The sequence below is a fragment of the Bombus vancouverensis genome, chromosome 2 (genome assembly GCF_051014615.1).
Source record: "Bombus vancouverensis nearcticus chromosome 2, iyBomVanc1_principal, whole genome shotgun sequence".
Lineage (NCBI taxonomy): Eukaryota > Metazoa > Arthropoda > Insecta > Hymenoptera > Apidae > Bombus > Bombus vancouverensis.
The window spans coordinates 14,747,583-14,770,331 of NC_134912.1; the positions used below are offsets into that span (position 1 = coordinate 14,747,583).

Below are 22,749 nucleotides of genomic sequence, written 5' to 3' on the forward strand. Positions count from 1 at the left end.
GAAAATATCGTAAGTTTCGTGGCAAAAGGAGAAGATTTTTTTATAATATAAAAAATTTGTTTATAGTTTTTAAGTATCTATATCGTTGATCATAAGTAAATATTATTGATAATTTAATAATTTATTATTTAAAAATTTAGATAAGAAAGGAAGACACGAACATATCAATCACAGTAGAACATAATGGTGTTATCTTGGGCGAAAGTAATCCAACATTAATCAAATCGGATTGTAAAGACAACACAATTCATGTTATCGATTTCTCTGTTAATTTGCCAGTTACTTTAAAAGATAAACAAATGGTTAATTCAGTTGTATCAATTCCTGTACTAAGTAAATATTAATTTATATCGCTCAGTTAATTATTTATTATATAATAATCATGTCTGCCTTTTAATATTAATAACTGCACGTTTATACATAGTAAAAACTGTCCAAATCATAAACGACGCGATGGAAGCACAAACTCCATCAGATGAAGTTAACAAAAATGAAGTTAAGAAAAAATCAATATTCAGTACAAAATCTGCAGCACTTCCCACACCACAGTTATTATGGATATGTAATTTCGATTTGATGCCAATAATATTAGGTGAGTAACATAGTTTCAAAATTATAGAAATTAAAAATTTATAAAGTTCAAATTTTCTCCGATGCTCTTAAATTAAAGATTTCTCAAATTAAAAAATTCAAGCATCGACTAATTCAACAAATTAAAAATTATTTTCCCTGCAAAATTAGAGCTAAATTGAAGTAAGAAAATTTAAAAATTTTAGGGGGAAACAATTTCACCGAGAAGCTAATTTTAGAAACACCTACCTTTTCCTTTGATGGTGAATTAATTTCGTGGCAGAATCTTCCGCGTCTTACGGTAACAGCTTTGCAAGATCATATACCGATTTTTCAACCAAACGAAGCAATGAACTTTCTTCACGTTACCATCGAGAGCATGTATAATGTACCAGAAATTTTCACAGAAAGTCTTCAATACAAAGCTGGCACGATAGCGTATATTAATAACGAGGTATTTATAATGAGCAAGATGGTAAAAACTGTAGACATTCCTCTATCATACTCGCTTATTTTGTAATATCCGGTGAGCGCTAAAGAACTTAGTCAATAAAGAAGATTGTATATAAATATTTTGTGACATTTGTGTTTCGTTTCAGGTTCCAGAAAACATAATTTTCGATCATGGTCGTTGGATGAAGTATCGAGACATCGAGAGAACAAAACGATGGAACAGTTTACGTCATATAGATAATCGAGCTCAGTTATCTAAATACAAACTAGACTGCGACTTTATGGGAGTGAAAAATAAATTTAATAAGCAGATTGACTTAGCGGTACCGGCTTACTTTTGCATGATGTTAGTTGTGTTGTTTATTAACTATTATGATTATCCATTTTGTAGAAGAAAATATGCGAAGATATGCCACGAATAGAATGGAATTCCTTGAATCGGTGTATCTTATGGGAGAGTGGAATCGAAGCGATGCGGGATCATATTAGAAAGTAATAAATATTTAAATATCTTTTATGAAAATACATAATAATAGTTTAATATTCATATTATATAATTATTTTATCATAAAAATATTAATTACGAATGATTTCTCTGAAGGTACAAATATTGGCCTTTTCAATTTGAAATAACGGGGAAAACTTCTCCGACGAAATCGAAAAACGCTTCATCATTTACAACACAGCTGTATCAATGCTACGTCGATGTCTCCGAACTTCTTTTTCCAGGCAGTAAATTCTATCATTCTACAATATGCAAACACCTTATTGCTAAATTCTTGATATGTTAAAAATGATGCTTACACAGGAAAAAATTGTCGAGTCATAGGACAATTGTATAAGTTCAATCCGTCAGACATATCTGAAAAAGTAGGGCTCGAGCAAAATATTTTTAGTACAGGAACACAACGCAAAGAAGTGAAAGAGAAAGATAAAAGAAGTAAAACATCAAAGGTAAAACATACAATATTTCGATATTAGTAAAAATAATATTAATAGAGAAATATTTGATTTTAGAACACGCAATCGATTCAATCGGAAACTGAAACAACACAAAAAGCAAGTGAACCAATTACTATAGAGAATGGAGAGCCGACAATCATAGTAATTGAAATAGAACTTTACGAACCTCTGGTCGCTTGTAGAATCGAAAAGGATTTCACAAACCTGTAAGATTTGTAATTTTAACCTATTTTCATCCTATTCGATTACAAGTTCCATCATTTCAAAAGAGAAATTTAATAAGCTATCCTTGTTTAATATTACTTTAGAATAAATGATATGATACCTAAATCGGAAAAGAAACAACATTATGTATATTCTGCTGACGTAGCGGAAGCGCAGTACATGCACTGTATTCAAAAATTGGCGCAAGTCCTCACAGAATCTTATCGAGTATGAAAATGATCAATATAATCTATATATAATTTATGAATTTTTATTGTTAAAATGTAATATATTCTATAATTAATGAATTCTTTATGTTTTTTAAGCTAGGATTTTTGTGACGAGAATAAAAAATTGAATAGTAAAGGGGAGAAACCACAAGAAAAATATTGCTTCGATCCAGAATCGGTAATGTATTATAAAAATATTTTTTAAATATACTTCAGTAATCAAAGGGAAGTTGATACATTTCAGGACGAGTTAACGTGTTTCACTCAATACCTTTACAAAACTGGAGTATACTTATCTGTACGCAATACATTGAGAATGAAAGTTCCCCTCCTGATAGATCAAAAATTCAAAATGCCTAAAAATTTAATCGATTCTAAGGAATCTCATGTACAGCTCCTATATTTTCCTATCTTCTTAATATAAAAAATTTTTGGGTTGTTGAATTTAATTAATTACATTACCTAAAACTTTCACAGAATTTTATCTGCTCTGTATACACATATTTAGTGGAACAAATGCATCTTGCCATAAATCAAATGCTCGAATGCCGATTTACGCAAGATTTGGAAAACGACCTAAACCTGAAGCTGGTATATTTCTATGCTGAAGAAGCTTATGAGCTTGGAAATTTCGAAGAGGCTAGAGACTATTATACAAAAGTAAACCATCTTTTTCAATTGTAATATAAAAAATTAAGTAATTTCAATGAAACAGACAAATCTTTCTAAATGCTTTTAATATCTAAAATCTATAATTCTTGTCATCAGGTAATAGCATCGAATAAAACTGACCCGCATCCTTGGACACAATATGCCATATTTCTTAAGAAAATAGGTGACATCGAACGTGCAAAAGAATGTTGCTTAGAAGCAATCACTTTAAATCATCAACATGCAATGGCGTATGTAAAACACCATTATCCATTATAACTCGTTATTAATATAAACATAAAATAAAGATACGTGATCGTAAATTATAACGGTTTCAGATTATTAGTGTATGCGATGATTCTTTTTGAAAATAGAGAATACAAAGAAACTGAGATTTTCCTCAGAGCTATCACTTATTTATATCCACGATTTTTTGAAGGCTGGACTATTTTACATCTTTTTTTTATACGAACAGAATACTATCCAGGTACGAAAATTCTTTATCTTCTTGCGATTATTTCTTGTTGGTAAAGAAAAATATAAAGAAAAAACTGAAATGAAAAAATCAAAACAATACAAGTAACTGAAAATACATCTAATATTATTTAGGAGTAGATCTTACGCTTCGTATTGCAAAGAAATGTATGCAAGACAAATCTCGTACAATAATACTAGATCAAGAACCACTTTCTTGGACCACGATTCACTGTCCCAATGATAATGTGTATATAATGGTTACAACATTTTTACTAAAACTGAACTTTTGTGAGGTAAACGATTTTTAATATAAAATTCGTAATTTTACTACGTATTGTTTTACTATGGTAAAAATAATTGAATACAATAAATAAAAAAGTGCAATAGAAAATACTTTACATACTAATGTATCTTTGAAAGCATAAATTAAACGGTTCCAGCTAGCAGCACTCGCGTTAGCACAGGAAATGGAAAATTCCGGTCGATCCATGCACGTTCTATATTACATGGCAGTAGAACATTATATGTCTGGCAAATACGAGAATGCATTATCGCATCTAGAAGAAATTCGATGCGATTATGGAATGGTCTATATCTTTCAATTATCAAATGCAAAAGTTAAATCACAACGATATATTTTATAAACGGAATATAATTCCAATAATGTTTATGACAGATTTTTCAATACCTCTCAATTTGTCTATCCAGGATTATTCGGTCAGTAGTTTAACGGGCCATTGTTACTTCAAAATAGGAAACACAGAAAAAGCAATAGAATGCTACGAATTTGCACGTATGCTATTTGATAGACCTGATGATCTACATTTAGTGGAAGTTAGGTAATAATAGCAATCATCCTATAAATTTCAAGTAATAATAAATAAGTCAATGTATTTTTAATGTAATACATTTTAAGTAATACATATAATCTTTTTCAAATAATATCAGATTGGGATATTATTATTATGATACTGGAAATTTCGATCGCGCAAGAAAGATTTTTTTGAGCGCATGCAAATCCTCACCAACTTGTCTAACTTGGCTAGGAGTTGGTATCAGTTGTTATGAGGTAAGAAATAATTGTTTTAATATTATCTTATATTATAATCAATCAATTGTGAATAGTGTCGTTATATGCCAAAATTTATAAATCTTTTTTGTAACAGACATATTTTGTTTCAGTTGAACCAGTTTCACGAGGCAGAAATGTCTCTGTCTGAAGCAAATAGGATTAATAATCACAATGTGGATGTGTGGGGCTATTTATGCCTTTTAAATATGACGCTTGAAAGATACGACGAGTTTGCGCAATGCTATACGGAAATGATCAAAGTAAATTTATATTTTGGTATATTTTTTTAAACTTACTAAAGTGTTATAATATATTATCATACAAAGTGGAAATCTCTTAATTATTTGTAAATACTTACAATGATAATTCCATTGAACCTTAAGAATTGTCATAGCACAGCCAATACTAGACAATTTTTTAACTTCTGATAGTTCAAATGAATGTTTAGAATCCACAGAATTAATTAAAATTAGTTTTTTCTAGATGTTCTCTCTAGTTTTTTAGTTATAAACAAGTTTTAAAATTGTGCAATCCATAGACCATAAAACATTATAGCCTAGCAGCGATAAAGTCGAATTAATTTCTTTACAACGAAATTAAAAAAATGAAGCTCTAAATAATCTAAATCTTATGAGGTTTTTTATTAAAAAACCTCATAATTCAAACGCATTTTTATTTTTACAAATTTGTCTACAGGTAACTTTTTATATGACTAAGGGAAAAGAGACAACAAAATTTTACTAACAATTTTTATTGTTTTTTTTCTTTTTTTTTAAGTATCAGAATAATCTTAAAGATAGAAAACTGTGGCTGAGAATAACGAATCTGATGAAAGCTTTGGATTACGCACCACCAAATTTGAAACAAGCCAATGATGGAGGATCATAGCACAGAGGGGTTTGAGGAACAATTTGAAAACTAATGGCACCTAAACAAAATTAAAAAAAGACACGAACTCGTAAAATGAAGGATTACAATGGCACTTATTTTTAATCGGTGGAAATAATTAAAATAACAAAAAAAGAAAACGAATATAATTAATAAAAAGTAACTAAAATCATTCTATCAACGTTTATAATTTTGGTCATTACAGTTTATCACATATACTTCATAAATCTTAGACTTCATTAACTTTTTATCGAATGGAGAATTACAAATAAACATATAACCACATTTCTTGTTTAACCAACAATATAAAAAATAAACAATTGTGTGTTTTATGAATTATTTCCCTCTTTGAACTACTAGAAATCCAATTCTATTGTTTTTCTTTCTTCTTATTTAATATTTAGCGGTGCATCTTTCAGCCAATTTGTTAATATCTCATCTCATAAATGAAAAATAAAACATGAAGCAAGCATGTAACAAAATATTATATAATAATAAAAAAAGGAAACGTGCAATAAATAATCTTTTAGTAAAAAGATGCAAATAAATTATATAAACTATAAAGTAACATAACATTGCTTTTGACTAAAGATAAATAAATATAGCCTATCTTTTAATGTTATAATATTTAGAATGTTATAAACGATTGCTTTTTCTTTTTTTTTTTTTTTTTTTCTTCCTTTCTAAATCAACAGCTCTCGAAATATTGAAGTATACGACTTTTCCTCTGTATACATATATATCAATCTCCAATATATAATTAATTGCTATAGCCAATTATAAAAATATCATTCGAGCGGAATATCTGAACCGATGTCAGTATTCTATTGTCGTAAAATTTGATATAAAATATCAAGAAATACGAGTCACGGCCTTGTCAATTTCTATGTATTGTAAAAGAACTGTAGTGATTAACTTTTAGTGCGCTAATCCTTTGCGGTTTTTTACTTTTCTAAAAAAATAAAAAGCAAAGATTAAACTTGGATCTTTAACAAAAATAACATTATTTATGTGACTTGTGATGCTGTAATATTACGAAGAAAAAAAAGAGAAATAAAGAAAAAGGCAAAGGAGAGTGTTTTTTTATCTGGAGCCTACTAATAAACTCACTAATTAATAACCCATCCGGCAGGCCTTGTGACAATTACAGGAGAGTCGTTAAAAGAAGTAATGTTACCGCAAAAAATATTCAAATGTAAATCCGCAAAGGATTAATTAAATAACATTAACGATTGTGCGCAAGTATGATCACTTAGTTATAATGATTCGAAAATGCGTTATTTTAAAAAATGTCTTTCGGATACTTTGCCAAAAAGATTAAAAAATTTAAAAATAAATGTTTCAAATTTTTTAACGCTGATGAACTGACCAGTTAAAATGCACTTACTTTTATTGCTGTAAAATACTTTAAAATCATAAACTGAAAATTAATAATCTAATTTCTAATGACTAAAAGAAATTTTCAGTAGTTAGCATTTTCATAAAATTTGTTCCTAATTATATGTTAACATAATATTTTTAGTCGTAATGAGCATTAGAAATGTTTCTAACATCAAAAAGTACCAGTATAACTACGTTATTGTACACGTGTTATTAAGAACTGGTACTGTTTTTATTGCAATATGTTTTTTCATTTTCTTCATTCACTTTTTCCTTTTTCTCGTCCTTCATTTTCTCAATTTTCTCTTTAGTATCTTCTACTAAATCTTCTTCCACATTTGCAGGACTAAGAGAGTTCTCAGATTTTATTTCGCAAAAATTTAGAGCATCCTCTAAATTTTGATTAGGTGATTCAGTCTTGTTTTCTAAAACAAGATCCGTTTGTTTTTCTATATTCAATGTTTCTTTCTGCACTAACTGTTCTTCCTGTACTAACTCATTATTGCATACCGACTGATTATTACTTTCTATCACAGAACATGTTTTATCTTCGAACAAAGAAACAGAATTATCTGTTACTTCCTCTATACTTCGTTGCACCGTAACTTCGCTTTCAATATTATCACAGTCGTCGTTTACAAGCTGCTTTGTAATTTGTTCCGATGATTGCTGATCATCTTCATGTAAAAATGTAGTATTTTTCGCAACAATATTGTTTAATACCTCATTACTTGCGTTTGGCATAAGTTCCTCATTAGACTGAACATTATCTGGAACCGATACCTCGGAAGACGTATTACTATTTTTTTGCAAATCTTCTGTTACGTTATTTGCAAGAGAATTTGAGCACGCTTCTTTATCTTCAACATTATTTTTATTCATACTATCTTCAGCGATGTATTCAGGATTATCTGTACCTGATATCGAAGTAAAAAAAATTTTTTCAGTTTCTCCATCTTTCGTTGACGACACTTTTTTCGTAATGTCATTCTCAATGTTCGATTGCACATTTTCCATATTGAAACTTTCATTTGCTTCAGATTTAGTTTCCTGTAATGTGTTACTATCCTCTGCTATATCATGTTCAGTATTCTGTTCTGGATTTTGTTCTCTATTATGTTCAATATTCGGTTCAAAATTCTGTTCAAGTTTTACTTGATCAGAAGTTGAACACTCTTCAGCATCGCGTTTCTGTGAAGCATTTACACTTGAAGAATCGTGTTTTGTTATCTTCATATTTCCTCTCGAAAGCTTTGGTGATTTACTAGAATAAGATCTTTGTTGATCCTTCTGTGTGTAAGATTTAAATTCATTATCATAATGCTTGTATGAATTTCCATCGCTATCTTCCTTCTTTATATCTTTCCTTTGATGGTACTGATATTTTGTCTCGTTCTCTTTCTTCTTTTGCGAATGAGACCTCTTCAAATTAGAGAACTTTTGATTATTAAAATAAGTTCCTTTCGACTTATCTTCAAATGACTTTTGGCGAAAGAAAGGTTCACCTTCGGACGGAGGAACGTCAACATCTGAATGACTGTATGTTACACGAGTTCTTTGTCGTGGCCCAACTCTTCCCGTTCCAGCTATGCTTGGTGAATTCACTAAAATTTACATTTATATCTTAGGAAATTTATATTTATCACACTTGTTCAAAAACTAGATTTACATAACATTTTTTACAATACCTTTTACGCTCATCACTGGTCCTTTTATCAAATTGCTTTGATTTACTGTAACCTTGATACTCTTATCAGTTGCAATAACAGTTCTTTCTTCAGAAGTTGGAGAAACAGAAGTTTTTGCTGATGCTGCTGTATTATTCCTATGTTGATCATAGGTATTATGAGACCGATTTTCATAGTTACTATAAAAATTCTTTGTTGAACCACGATGAGCACGATGACCGCCACCGCGAGTGTAATTGACATATTCATTATCTAAAAACAATATTTTAACAATATCTTCATAAAATATGAAACTTTAATAATAACATTTGAACATACTATTAGCATGATATTTCCGGTCGGAATCTTTATGATCTTTTTTCGTAAAGTCTCCTAATGTAGGCCTTGATGATTTTTTTATTCCATCATCTATGATATGAACCTACAATTTTAACAATTTATCAATCTGACATTGCTTCATCCATAAGAAAATAATTATTTATTACTTTATCATTATCCCATTCTCGACGCCAATTTCCCTCTGCAGTTCTTTGTCTACTAATACGATCCTCGTCGATACGATTCCTTTCTGCTCTCCAGGCATCATATCCTGGTTGAGATTCATCTCTGTAATTTCCTTTGTTTGGTTTAATATCCTATGTATAAAAATGAAGTCTCTTACATTTGATATAATTAATTAAATTTATAAATAAAATATTATTACATACTTTCTGATTACCCTCTCTTCCACTAATTTTTTTTCTGAAACTCCCTCTTGTTGCTTTATGATGAGACCTATTCCCACTATTTTCTTTTGTGTATTCTATGGTAGGTTCTTCCCTTTCAGAATCTGCCAAAAAATTATATTTAGGATCCGGTGGTGGTCCTTCTCCCTGAATGATATTTCATTCTCATAATTAATAAACAAATATATTCATACACACATATGTTAAATTTAACACAGTAGAAAATAAGTTCTATTAATACCTGAGCAAAAGAGTGAATTTTTTTCCCTTCCCCACCATGAGATTGCAATGTATATTCATATTTTTCTTTGGTTGATTTCGGTTTGGTTTTAGGAGGATTTGAAAACTCTGGTGGTTCTTTCCTTTCTGGCCAATCTGTTGATGGTACCATTTGCACCAAAGCATTCAGTTTGGCTGCATTTTTTTTATCTTCTTCAACTTCCTAATGCAATAAGAATGATTTGTGAAGCATAAAGTATATATTTAATTTTGACCTCACAGTCAAGGAATAGACTTGCTTTACATATATAATGCAATATTGAATGCATACCTCGTATCTCCTCCTAATTTCTTCATTTTGTTGCCGAATTTTATTGATCTTTTCTTCGAGTGCACTAGATGCCATCTGAAATATTATTTTTCAAAAAATCAAAATAGATAGAAACATTTTTCATTTGATAATCATCTGCTTTTTAAAAGTGATATAATTATTTACATTAACATGTTTCATATTTCAAATATCTATACTATTTCTCACTTCCCCTTTTTTACAAATAAAATTAGTAAAAATAAGAAAAGTAATATTGAATATTTTATTTTAAATAGAAATTAATTATTTATATGCATTCATATAAATTTACATAGGAATTAACATAACTAATTTAAGGTCGTATAAAGTAGAAATTAAGCGAATAACAAACGCTATAAGTTCGATAGATTAACCGTAATAAGTCAAGCATTTTAAGTACTAAAGTAGATATTCGTGTCACGTTTCGTTGCTCTACTTCAAAAGGAACTTCACTTCCGAATTTCTCATCCTTCAATTAAATATTACGATTGATCATACGCAATTTATTATATGAAAAAGATTTATATTTTACATTTATCATATTCTTCCGCTCTGTATGCGTGGAACCAATTTATAAGAAAATATAAATTTTATTATCAATAAAAGATCAACCATAAGTTAATTAACAACTATTATACATCGTATTAACCAAACTATTTCCTACTCGACAGCTTAAATTTAAAATCGATTTCAACCTTTTCAAGCCATTAAAAAAATCTAATCTTTTTAAAGGTGAGCTTATCTATATATAGACATTCACATATATCCTTGTCAATTTATATAAATTAAGGAAATCAGCACGACCACAAAGATTTCTGCATAAAGTCGGCATATTAATAAAGCTATCATTTATGTAAAATTAGGTTATACAAATGTACAATCCGTTTCTCTGAAACGTAAAAATGGAATGAATCGAACATATAATATGTTAATAATATACGTTAAAAAGAATTAAAACAAGACGTACGGTTGCAAGTAGCTGCAAATAGTGTCAAGAGAATAAAAATTAGAACATCACGAAGGAGAGCGTTGCGTTGCTTCAATTAAAAATCAGCCACATATGTCACTGTTGAGCACTACCCTTATTTTTCCTACAGGGACACATTGACACCGCACATACACTCACGAACAGCGCTCACGGATTTGTTCTCGCTCGAATAAGAAAATTATTAGTGGTGATGGTTGCAGTGGTTTTCATCATCACCTTTAATTTTACATTTTATCCATAAAGCATATTTTTATTACATACTTTATTATAAACATGTTGAATCTTCAAAAGACCTCGATATATATGTAGCTATAAAAGTTATATACATATATATTAATGCAATTTGTATGTAACATGTGTTATTAAATATAAATTATAATAACATGAGCCATCAGAATCTTATAAGATTTAAAATTCGCGCTAAAATGTTAGAACATTCGCAATCATAATTGTGACGTATCAAGGTAGATACGCAATAAAAGAAACACAAAGCTAGCCATGATAAATGTTTCATGAGCATCACTGCTAAAATCTATCATGCGCAGAACATGTCAATTCTTTTCTTCGATGCTTTACAATGATCAGATACTTGATTGTGATTATATTGTGATATATAATTGTCAATCGATCACGGCAAATTGTGAAACTATGAAAAATTCAAATTCCAAATTATTTTCCGGTCTCTATAAACCGTGTCATTCCAAATGTCATATGTATCTCAAACTATAACCTAACATATAGAATTTGTAAACATTGAAAGTACATAGAACGTGGTCGGCTCTGATAAGAAAATTGTCGTGTAAAGCATTTAAGGAGTCCCTTTAGAAATGAAAATAACGAAATCCACCGTAATCCTCCTAGTCTTTGTACTAATGTTATCGATATTTGTAGCAAATGTTGCTGATCTGATCAATGTTGATAATCATATACTAGATGATACTTTGCATAACAAGGATGTGAAAAAAGGATGGTCAGAGCCAAAATTTTATGATATTGGAGAATCTTTTGACCAGCTAATGTGGTTTTTACAGGTTTGTATTTCTTATAAAAATATTTGTGTATTTAGGAATTATACATAAGTAAGTTGTGTCTGCCTTTAGTTGATTTCTGAATCAGTGTTATTTATGCCTTAAATCTTTTTAGATATCAGATATACATATAAGCATATTTCAAGATCCATTTAGAATAACAGAGCTAAAGGAATTTTGTAATGTTACTGTGAGCAGTATTAAACCTACTGTTGTTCTTGCTTCAGGTAAATTTCATTTGATATTAATAATATTCTTTTATAAAATAAATTTTATACTATGGATAAAATAATGAATGATTCAACAGGTGATCTCACAGATGCAAAAGCCAAGGATAAAATGGGATCAAAGCAAATATTGGAAGAATGGAAATATTATAAGCGTGTTTTAGATGATACTGAAGTTACCAGAAAGACTTTGTGGTTAGATGTGAGAGGCAATCATGGTAGGGATAATAACATAGTACACATTTTTAAGACCAATTTTTATTAAAAAAAATTATATGCTAAAATATATAATATTATTTACATTATATTATTTAAATTTATTTCAGATAATTTCAATGTATTAAGTCTTGAATCAAAAAATAATTATTATTCAAACTATTCCATTCAAGGACAGAAGCACCCAAGATCTTATATGTATACCATAAATGTTGGTTCAAAATATTATACATTTATTGCAATAGATGCTTGCTTAAAACCTGGCCCGAGAAGACCATTCAATTTTGTTGGCATGTTAGATGAGCATGAAATTAAAAGTATATACAATTTAGTAGATAAGTCCAAGGATAATAATGCAGATTTTATAATATGGTTTGGTCATTATCCCACATCCTGCATACTATCACAAACTAATACCAGCATTAGAAATATCATAGGTAATAATTAACAAAATATATACTCTTACATCTAAACATATTGGATTATTAACTTATTTTATTATTGTTTCAATAAGTAAAATCTTGAAATTCTAATTTTACTTTAATTTGTTTGTGCAGAATGATGTATGATCCCAAAATTTTCAATGATAATACATATTATTTTAAAAGTATAATTTTTAGAGAAATTCTAAAATATACTTTCAGGCAAACATAAAGAAAGTATGGTATATCTTTGTGGACATTATCATACGCTTGGCGGAGCAGTGCCTAATATGTACACTCTACAACGAGGAGGATTCCTTGAATTAGAGTTAGCAGATTGGAAAGATAACAGAATGTAAACTATTTGTACTTTATATTCATTATAATAAGAAGCACATTCACTTATTTGTTATATTAAGTTATAATTGATTGTAATATTTGTTTATGTTTATTTTCAGGTATCGTTTAGGAGCAATTGACCATGGTCAATTTTCGTTCATTGATGTAAAACACAAAGAATGGCCTGTAGTACTAATAACTAATCCTAAACATGCTTTGTATACAATGCCCAGGAAAGAGAATATAATATCTGTTATTAAATCTACACATATTAGGTAAATATTTTTCTACAATGAAGTGTATGTTTTTTTCTTATATTTAAATATTGTATATTATTCTTGATTTTTATCGTTACACGTTCTTGTTTTTGTAGGATATTGGCATTCTCGATAGCGTTAATAAAGATTGTCGAGGTTCAGTTAGATGATGAACCTTGGTCTGAATGTGAACATGTTAAAGGACCACTCTATGTTTTGAGATGGAACACCACAGATTATAGAAAGGGAATACATACTATTCGAGTTTAGTAAAATATGTTCATTTACTTTTTGTTATTTTTTTGCTTTATAACGCTAAATATTAGTGATATTACATAACGCTTTGTGTATTGAAAATTAATAACAAAAAAAGTAATCACAGGTAAGGGTTTCCGACATGGATGAAAGAGAAGCAACAGTAGTTCAACCATTTGCTCTTGATGGATCACGTTTATCATTTCGTGTTTTACCTAGACTTATACTTATGTCTAACGTTAGTAATATTGTAAGTAGCTTAATAGATATATTACAAAATAATTTCCTGTTTGCGCAAATTTAGGTATTGATATAATCTTTTTCTTATCTAGTTCCAATTCCTCTTTGGAACAGTATTAGTTTTATTAGTAATCCCATTGTGTGTACTTCGTTTCCTTCATATATTGTGTGAGAGTGAGTAAACTTTCATTAAATATTGCTAGAAAGTTCTTAATGTTAAGTAGAAAATTAAAATTGGAACTTTTCCCTAATTAGGGAAACAGATGCATCGACCAAGATTCAGAATACAATTTTTTTATTCATGGGTTAGAAAATTATGGATATTATCTACAGTTGATCGTCTGTTTTTTCCATTAGTATTGTATACATTATATTTAACAGTTGGTAAGCATTTAATTAACTAGCATTTATTAATTTATCATATTTGTTGAACATGCAATTTTACAAAAACGAAATATTTACTTTTAAGGTCCATGGGCTGTTGGTGAAGTAATAGAAAATCAGACGGGTGTAATTTTTGCATGGGGAACATTTATTGGAAAATCTTTCTTACCCGGTGCTTTTACTTATGCTTACGGATTTTTCCAATTATTTTCTTTTCATCTACCATTGATGCTAATCTTAGCTAATAGAGTGGATAAACGGTAAGACAAAATGTATCACTTTTTGTCACAGGTTGCATCATATTTATGCATATCACTAAATAAATATACACATAATGAAACAAAATTTAATTCAATGATTTTACAGGTTACAAAATATTAAACCAAATGAGAAACCATTATCTAAGATTTGTTTTGTCCTACAATATTTACCAATAATATTATTAATCATGATGCAAACGTGTATGGCTTATTTCTTCTGGCTAGCATATGGGACATTGGCTACCATATTATGTCCTTTACGCACTTGGAGTATATTTTTAGCAATCATGTTGTGGCATCAAGTAGATACAATGCCATATTCATGTCTAAGGTATGTATTATATCAAAATTTAGATATCCTAAGAAATTTAAATTACTAATCCATGAATTATTGGATTTAGTAATAGTTTATTGCTAAATTTCTTTTATTATAGTTTCTACTTATATTAATTATGATTTTTTGTTTATATAAAGGTCTGCTGCAAAAGTATGGTCTCCCCTTGGTTAGTTTATAGAAAATATAACTTACCATGAAAGTGTAGCAAATTACCAGTATTAATTTTATATAGCTGGAATATTTTCACGTCCTCACGTACATATTATGTAGTCAATTTATAAAAATATACATTTACATATATATGTATATTAGGGAGGCGCCTTGACGAAATGTATAGAGTTGCACATAGTAGGAAGCCCTCCTCATTTTTTCCAACGCCTACGTATATATGTATGTATGTCTATTTTTATTTACTTACTTCTTATATATCAAATTGAAATAGGCCATTATAAATTTATTTCTTGTCCAGTAAATGTAAACTTAAAGTCATTATCATATAGTGTATATCAGAATTAGCTATGATACATTTCACAAATCTAGATTAGTGTAAAAAATAAAAATTTTATTGCTTACGTTATCAAAAAAAATTGAAATAACTGTAATTGTTATTTATAATCGTACATTACAATCAATAAGTTCCTTTAGAGAATGCCAAAGAATTTATCAACTGGTGGAGTTATAGCAAAGACTGTTAATATTTTTTACACATTTAATATCCGTAAATTGATTTTAATAATTTGCATGTGCTCGGATGTTTTCAAAACAGTAATTTAAGAACATGTGTTCTGAATGACTAATTTAAATACTCTCTAACTATCTCTTTCAATTAATTTTAAAATAATTTCCGTTCATAACAATTATTAACGTGCTTCCATGTTGTTTTACAGAAGTATTTGCATAAAATATGTTATGTAAGGGATTTCATTCAAAACAAGAAGAAAATTTAATTATTTATTTTACGCTACATATTATATTTTAGCTAAAAATTAAATTAAAAGTTTATCTATAGAAATAAGAAAAAGAAATTGCAATAACATATGATATTAAAACGTAATAACATTATATTTTATATATAATATAATAGAAGAAACTGTCTGGCTTTATTTTAGAGATAAATTTTTAATAATGACTTAAACAATAACTTATAAGTATTTTTGTTTTAAAATTTAATTCATCATATATTTCTGTGTGTTAATATTGCCCAGCCAAACTTTATCCATGTAACAAGAAGCAAAATTAATTTAAAAAACTGAAGATAATATAAGTAAAATTAATAATTTTACTATTTTCAATTTATGAAAGGTATTATTTTTCCTGAGATAAATAGCCCTAATTCTTTAATTATAAATTTCTTTAATACCTTTTTATATTTTACTCATATAATTATATTTTGATTTAGATGGTTCAGGCAAAAAGAGAATGAAACAATGTGTGGATAATTGACATCTTTTTTAAAATACAAATCAATATTTCCTTAAAGAATAGGTTCTATTGCTATCCTATATTTTTCTACAAACTATCTAACTGTTATTGTTCTCAAATATGATCTCAGAACTGTAAAAATGTGATCTCAGTAGACCAATGATTCCCAATCATTAATAATTATGAATTTCTTCCATAAATATGCCAATACATTTTCAGAAAACTTCAAGAATGTGATTGAAAGTTCATTTTTAGTTATTATTCATAAATGTATACACAATATTAATTTACAATATACCTACAACTTTTTAATAACTATAGTGCCTGTTTTCATGTACTTTTTGGTTTTGTACAAAACAATTTTCAAAAGTTTATGAAATTAATAATTATTGGGAATCATAATTAATTCTTTATTTTATGAAGTATGAGCATTTAATGTATTTTATAAACTGCTACAAGAAAAATAAGAAATATTATTTTCAAATAATTCATGCATAACATAAAATATATCTTTAATCACTCGACTGAGTAGTAATATAAAAAATATGTAAAATATATACTATAAAATTTACAACACAATAACGCATGTAAGTGTTAATAAATGTTATACATAGCTTGACTAATTTGAGAATTGTATAATTATTGAATAGACTACAGATATTTATGCAAATTCATATTTTTATAAACGCAAAGAAAAAGCTAAGTGGAAATTTATTTCACCTACTAAATAGTGCGAGCAGTCTAATTTAGATATTTTATATATTTTTGCCTTTTTAAATTTCTCATAAATGCATAAAAATCCGCGGTCTACTTATTAATCATCTCGACTTTATTCATTTTGATTACATTACGACTTTAAACTATCCCAACTATCCTAATTGTATCGCATAATTTAAGTTTCACCATTCTATGTAATGTTAATATTTGAATGCGTAATGAAGAATATATCTAATAATTCTCGAAAGTTAATAAAGGAAATAATTCGAAAATGCTTCCTTAAGATTCATTTCTTAAATGTTCTTAAACTGCTTTTAAAAAGAAATGCGCGGGAATTAATTCTGCTGAATGGAAATGCGCGATTTATTACTACTTATAATAGTTGTAGATGCCTTTCCATGTAGTTTTTTGTAACTTTTCCCCGGCATAAGTACCAACAGAGCTAAGATTTCTCCCTAAAAATATGTTAGGGTTTTCCATCGTACGGTTGCCTAGGTAGCCACGGACGACGAAATATGTTTGGCGTAAACAAATTGGTTCTCGTGAGAAGCTGAATTATTTTGTGAAAATCAATCGCATATGACAGTTCTTGTTAGTACATGTCGGCAATATGACATCTCTAGATTTAAGACAACAGAAACTCGAACAGCAGGTACGCAAGTAATAGATTTAAATACTTCTGATGATAATTTTGAAATGTTGAATTTTCATTTAAATCACAATCATGTATTTTGTATTTGTAATATTTTAAAAGATGAAAGAATGTTATTAGAGTACATATCATGTTGTAGGAAGACAGAAATAATAAAATTATTTCTTTAGCCGGAATTTCAAATTATATTATACTATTATATATATATGTACACGCATACGTATACATGCACAGAAAGTAGGTCATTTAAATATTTATAAATTTGTATATAGAGCAATTATAATATAATGGTCCTTTTATTGAAATTTGATTTGACAAGACAACAAATATTCTATTTTGCATTGAATTTGTGAAAAAATATATTTATTTTATGTTTTTCACGTTTTTGATATATATTTCTTATTCATAAATTCCAATTAAAAATTATTATTCAGTTTTCTAAAACATTTGGTGTTATAATGATTTTATCAATTACAGAGGCAATTAATTGCACAAAAAATGAAACAAAAACGACAAAGTGGCGCTGGTGGAATGGTACAGGCATCTAACATATCAAGCACTCAGCTTACAAGTCATTCTACAAAATGGATGAATCCAAACAAAGAGCTTCGAGGTAAGTTTAATGAGGTAAGAAAGTTAATTATAATGAAATATATAATTTTTGTTTTTCTTAGGATATGATGGGCCATTACAGTTTAATATATCACACACAAACCCAGATTTAAATACCTTTGCAGAAAATAAGGATGTGGAATCAAGAATTCATGGTATATTAATTAGATGTTTAATTTAATTTAATTGTAACTATAACAGATATATGAATGTCACATTTTTGTCATAGAAGTAAGCACAGAAGGAGGTTTTTATCAAACTATGGAAGCTGCAGATTGTGCAGATGAAGAATCGTCACCTATAGATATACACTCTCCTTCGGAATCTTTACCATGTCCTTCACCTCTTAGAGTAGCTCCATCAGATGGTGCTAGCACACTTATCAGTAGGGAGAATAATTCTTCAGTAAGTTTGCTTTTAACTAAAAAAAATTATATATCATCTAAAACATGTATCATTGATTTATCATTCAGAGTCCAGAATTAGAGGGAAACGTGGAAGGGAATATAGAGCATTTTGTATTACAACCAGCAAATAAAAAAATGCATTACAAATGTAGGATAACACGTGATAGAAAGGGTATGGACCGTGGCCTCTACCCAACTTATTTTTTACACTTAGAACGTGATTATGGGAAGAAGGTATGTGATTCTTTAGAAAATCTCTATAGAACAAATACATCTACAAAACGCAAACAATATATTTTTCATTTATAGATTTTCTTACTAGCTGGACGTAAAAGAAAAAAAAGTACAACAAGTAACTATTTAATTTCTACCGATCCTACGGACCTTTCAAGAGCAGGCGAATCTTATATTGGAAAATTAAGATCAAATCTTCTGGGAACACAATTTACCGTATACGATAATGGATATTCATTAATGAAAGATGATAAAAGAGACGATCGTTTTAATCCCAGACAAGAATTAGCGGCGGTAATATACGATACTAACGTTTTAGGATTTAAAGGGCCACGTAAAATGACTGTCATTATCCCGGGAATGACATCGGATCAAAAAAGAGTTGAGATTTGCCCACGGGATGAGTCCGAAACACTTCTTGGTATATATAAACTATCATTTTAATGCAGATATTATTGAATCAGTATTTTTACTCTTTATTTTTTATTTCCTCAGAACGATGGAAAACAAAAAATATGGACAACTTAATAGAATTACACAATAAGACTCCTGTATGGAACGATGACACACAGTCATATGTACTTAATTTCCATGGACGCGTAACTCAAGCGTCTGTGAAAAATTTTCAAGTGGTACACGATAGTGATGGTTTGTATTTTATGCCTTTGACATAAGGAAATATTTTAGATGAAAGAATACTTGGAAAGTTTATAATAGTCACACTTCTGTAGATTAAAGAAAATCACTTTATGATTTTGTGTTTTAGTTGATTACGTTGTTATGCAATTTGGCCGTGTGGCAGAAGATGTTTTTACAATGGACTACAGGTTTCCATTGTGCACGCTTCAAGCATTTGCCATTGCTTTAAGTAGCTTCGATAGTAAGTTAGCTTGTGAATAATATAATTCATAATTGAACGTAAAAATGATTATACATCTATGGGCGATAAACTACACTGGTTAGAAGAATCCGCAATGGACAATCAACAGATTGTAATGATGTTTTTCTACAAGCATATCCGTAACAATAACTATTCTATTGATATCTGATATAAGGATAATCGGTATAAATCGTGTGTTCACTTTTCTTATATATAGATACTGTTTTTAAATGCTAAACATACATTTCACATTTGATGCATTGCGCCCAAGGATTAAGATAACAGTTATAACTGTATTGTTGTTGATCCTAATATATTGTGCTATAATGTGCATTTCGATTCATATTGCACATGCAATGTTTTATTGTTAATACTTGTAATAATAATATTGCCTATAGACGTTCAGTGATGAATAATATACATGGTAAAGAATTATAATTTAAAAACAAACTGTACAATCTTTAATTTATATTTTATTAATTGTTTGCTCTCTTATTCAATATTTGAAATATTTTAAACTATGTTTGTGCAATCAAATGTCTGGTATTTACAAGGTTCACATTTTGGTATTATCATGATCAGGTTTTTACACAAACGATATTTTATAACAATGATATTAATATTGATACACTGCACAATTTACTGCCTAAACAGATGATAATGAATCTTTGTATCAAAAGTATATGGAATACATATATGTCGAGTTATTTTTATGCTAAATATCTTTGCTTGAAGATATCAAGCACATTTTACACTCATGATAATAAAATAACACAAAAAATTATATGAGAAGTAAGATTAAAGGTAATATTTATCTGCAATGTTTTTTAGAACTGACATTAAGGAGATAAATGATCAGTTATTTGCAAACGGATTTGTATGTAATTTATTACTTTTTCTTAGAATTGGGAATAATCTTACAAATGACAAATATGTTTTTATTTACATGAAAATATGTTGTGTATAGCTCCCAGTGCATAATATTGTATCTCACTGCGTGAAAAATTTTTTAATATCTAAGTGCACTAGTCAAAGATATTGCTATAGCAGTGTAACCACGATTTCAGTGTACGTATTATAATGGATCTGTTAATCATTGTCTAAACGTATCATTCAAAATACATATCAAGTATTTTTATTTGATATACAACTTATTGTTCAAAAAACATGTTATCATTGACATAAAATCCCTTATATTTATAAAAATACCAAAGATATGTTGATACTTATGTATAATGTAGAATGAATTCATTAAAGCATTGATAAAAATATTTTTATGCTGTGCCTTTACATAACATTAATTGCACATTAGGGAATTGCAAAGAAAAACTTGACAATTTTTATTTCATTATGTAAATCTTCATCCAATGAATTCGACATTTATAAGCATTTTAATAATCATGTACTATTTTCATCAAATTTACAAAAGGTAAAGTTCATTATTATTTTAAAGTTTTGTAAGATCATTTATTAGTGTGTTTTATGCAGCTGGGAATTAGATATATATGGTATTAAATGTTCATATATATATATAATAAAATAAGATAAAAGAACAAAAAGTAAAGTGAGATGTAAACAAATGTAAAATTGCAACAAATTGCAACGCGAAAAACGACATTATAGAAGTATCGGAGAAAATTTGTAACTTTATAAATTTTATACATCTTAAGTTTTGTTTGTGATAAAGTACTGCTATTTATAAAAAATGAATGTGTATTTTATCAAAGAAAGGTGCTACTTAAAGGAAAATCATTTTTATCAAGATAAAGCAAAACAAATTTAAATACTATACAAGTAAACAGTATTAATATTATTTAGAATGTCAATTAGACATTTTATAATTGTAATATTTCATATTGGACTTATTTTTTACTTCAGTAATGTTAATACCGAATAGCATTTAAGATGTATTGATAATACTTTAATTGCGTGTGAGTGTGCGTGTACACATTAAAAAGTAAAATCTGTAATTAGCTTATCATGTTTAATGTTGTGAATTGAAGTGTTCAATGGGTATTATATTTTCATCAATCTGAAAATAAATACAAATTGCAACTTTTTATGGTTTGTTTTCAGATCCATAACTTAAATAGATTTATATGAACATTAATTTTGTATATAATAAATCATTCTTTAAAAGATATGAAGGAATTATAATTCTTGGCACAAAAGGAGTAGAAAATGGTTGAAAGGTTGAATATTTATGACCATAACATTTATTAGTAGAGACTTTAATAGAAAAAGATCACATGAAAGTTTTACACCAATACTGAACGATAAGATTAGTGAACAGGTAATTAATTCCCTTAGTTTAAATGTATAAAAAAAATTTTTTGTATTGAAATACAATGAAGGCACTTAAGGTCTAACATTCAGAGATATAAATAAAGGATATAATGTGACTATCACTTTTACGTTTATTATTTACAACATGAATACAAGTTCTCAAATTTTAATTGAATATTTGTTTAATCAAAAGAAGAAATGATATACAGAAATACTATTCAAGAATCTTATTCTTGTGTTTTCCATTGTCATATTAAATATATTACTATTTTCAATATTGTTTTGTTTTCATCAATATTTTTTTCTTTTCTATTTAAAAATATATCCAAACTAGAATCTTGTAAAACTAGACCTTCCAATTTTACTTTTTACTTTTTATACCTTAATTTACTACTATAGAGGGGTGCCAAATTAATTGCATAGAATTATTGGTATTCGAAGAACATTTTAAAATATGATCAAATATACTCTATATTGTATATGTTATAAAATAACTATAAATCCAAGCTTATATCATTACAAATTCAAACATAACACAACAAGCGCAACGATTTATCATAAAATATGTAGCATTAAAATTCAATGTCAAATGAATTCAATATCGAAGTTGTAACCATGCGTATAAAACTGATAATAACCTTAAAACCACATTAATGAATGAGCACTTTATTGCTCCTCTTGCTGTTATTGCTTCAAGCAAAGAATTACAGAAGAGGA

At 28.2% G+C, this 22,749-nt stretch overlaps 4 protein-coding genes across 10 annotated transcripts; 3 read left to right on the forward strand and 1 right to left on the reverse strand.

Moving 5' to 3' along the window:
* The first annotated feature begins 934 nt into the window (after nucleotides 1–934).
* On the forward strand, nucleotides 935–6,578 carry LOC117163314 (cilia- and flagella-associated protein 70). Its single transcript, XM_076623743.1, is given in 19 exon segments — nucleotides 935–1,024; nucleotides 1,170–1,346; nucleotides 1,415–1,515; nucleotides 1,625–1,755; nucleotides 1,832–1,977; nucleotides 2,041–2,192; nucleotides 2,295–2,418; nucleotides 2,521–2,598; nucleotides 2,665–2,808; nucleotides 2,898–3,080; nucleotides 3,189–3,322; nucleotides 3,410–3,558; nucleotides 3,681–3,841; nucleotides 3,989–4,135; nucleotides 4,257–4,387; nucleotides 4,497–4,617; nucleotides 4,731–4,880; nucleotides 5,398–5,495; nucleotides 5,497–6,578. Coding segments are annotated over 19 exon segments (2,448 nt in total). The 5' UTR covers nucleotides 935–949; the 3' UTR covers nucleotides 5,543–6,578.
* LOC117163174 (uncharacterized) lies at nucleotides 5,356–10,998 on the reverse strand. Of its 2 annotated transcripts, XM_076623745.1 has the most exons (9): nucleotides 10,837–10,998; nucleotides 10,402–10,758; nucleotides 9,852–9,926; nucleotides 9,543–9,743; nucleotides 9,284–9,448; nucleotides 9,062–9,211; nucleotides 8,895–8,997; nucleotides 8,577–8,828; nucleotides 5,356–8,492 (listed from the first exon to the last, which is right to left on the reverse strand). In XM_076623745.1, exons 2-9 carry the CDS (start codon nucleotides 10,408–10,410, stop codon nucleotides 7,102–7,104), a joined length of 2,346 nt encoding a protein of 781 aa, XP_076479860.1. In that variant the 5' UTR covers nucleotides 10,411–10,758; nucleotides 10,837–10,998; the 3' UTR covers nucleotides 5,356–7,101. The 2 variants fall into 2 exon arrangements, with proteins under 2 accessions (XP_076479860.1, XP_033201108.1); XM_033345217.2 differs by lacking the exon at nucleotides 10,402–10,758.
* Nucleotides 10,999–11,388: 390 nt separating this feature from the next.
* LOC117163175 (transmembrane protein 62) lies at nucleotides 11,389–17,523 on the forward strand. 5 transcript variants are annotated; one of them, XM_076623767.1, is made up of 15 exons: nucleotides 11,389–11,888; nucleotides 12,001–12,112; nucleotides 12,193–12,330; nucleotides 12,439–12,765; nucleotides 12,973–13,105; nucleotides 13,209–13,364; nucleotides 13,463–13,610; nucleotides 13,729–13,851; nucleotides 13,934–14,015; nucleotides 14,097–14,225; nucleotides 14,311–14,485; nucleotides 14,592–14,816; nucleotides 14,960–14,988; nucleotides 15,135–15,212; nucleotides 17,432–17,523. In XM_076623767.1, exons 1-15 carry the CDS (start codon nucleotides 11,685–11,687, stop codon nucleotides 17,458–17,460), a joined length of 2,088 nt encoding a protein of 695 aa, XP_076479882.1. In that variant the 5' UTR covers nucleotides 11,389–11,684; the 3' UTR covers nucleotides 17,461–17,523. The 5 variants fall into 5 exon arrangements, with proteins under 5 accessions (XP_076479882.1, XP_076479871.1, XP_076479877.1 ...); XM_076623756.1 differs by lacking the exon at nucleotides 17,432–17,523 and adding an exon at nucleotides 16,222–17,410; XM_076623762.1 differs by lacking the exon at nucleotides 17,432–17,523 and adding an exon at nucleotides 16,028–16,209.
* Nucleotides 17,472–21,805, forward strand: ktub (Tub domain-containing protein ktub). 2 transcript variants are annotated; one of them, XM_033345261.2, is made up of 8 exons: nucleotides 17,472–17,613; nucleotides 18,091–18,226; nucleotides 18,288–18,380; nucleotides 18,455–18,630; nucleotides 18,699–18,866; nucleotides 18,942–19,287; nucleotides 19,362–19,514; nucleotides 19,633–21,805. In XM_033345261.2, exons 1-8 carry the CDS (start codon nucleotides 17,572–17,574, stop codon nucleotides 19,764–19,766), a joined length of 1,248 nt encoding a protein of 415 aa, XP_033201152.1. In that variant the 5' UTR covers nucleotides 17,472–17,571; the 3' UTR covers nucleotides 19,767–21,805. The 2 variants fall into 2 exon arrangements, with proteins under 2 accessions (XP_033201152.1, XP_033201153.1); XM_033345262.2 differs by having other exon boundaries at nucleotides 18,458–18,630.
* Nucleotides 21,806–22,749: the final 944 nt, after the last annotated feature.

What these genes read in the sequence shown, in the direction of transcription:
- LOC117163174 (XM_076623745.1), bottom strand. An exon ending in GAAGAGAGGGTAATCAGAAA is followed by an intron (nt 9,212 to 9,283) that starts GTATGTAATAAT and finishes TTTTATACATAG; the next exon opens with GATATTAAACCAAACAAAGG. An exon ending in ACCAGTGATGAGCGTAAAAG is followed by an intron (nt 8,493 to 8,576) that starts GTATTGTAAAAA and finishes TGTAAATTTTAG; the next exon opens with TGAATTCACCAAGCATAGCT.
- LOC117163175 (XM_076623753.1), top strand. Translation starts at nt 11,685, where the DNA reads ATGAAAATAACGAAATCCACCGTAATCCTCCTAGTCTTTGTACTAATG. An exon ending in AGATGTGAGAGGCAATCATG is followed by an intron (nt 12,331 to 12,438) that starts GTAGGGATAATA and finishes AATTTATTTCAG; the next exon opens with ATAATTTCAATGTATTAAGT. An exon ending in GCTAATAGAGTGGATAAACG is followed by an intron (nt 14,486 to 14,591) that starts GTAAGACAAAAT and finishes ATGATTTTACAG; the next exon opens with GTTACAAAATATTAAACCAA.
- ktub (XM_033345261.2), top strand. Translation starts at nt 17,572, where the DNA reads ATGACATCTCTAGATTTAAGACAACAGAAACTCGAACAGCAG. An exon ending in AACAGAAACTCGAACAGCAG is followed by an intron (nt 17,614 to 18,090) that starts GTACGCAAGTAA and finishes TATCAATTACAG; the next exon opens with AGGCAATTAATTGCACAAAA. An exon ending in TGTGGAATCAAGAATTCATG is followed by an intron (nt 18,381 to 18,454) that starts GTATATTAATTA and finishes TTTTTGTCATAG; the next exon opens with AAGTAAGCACAGAAGGAGGT.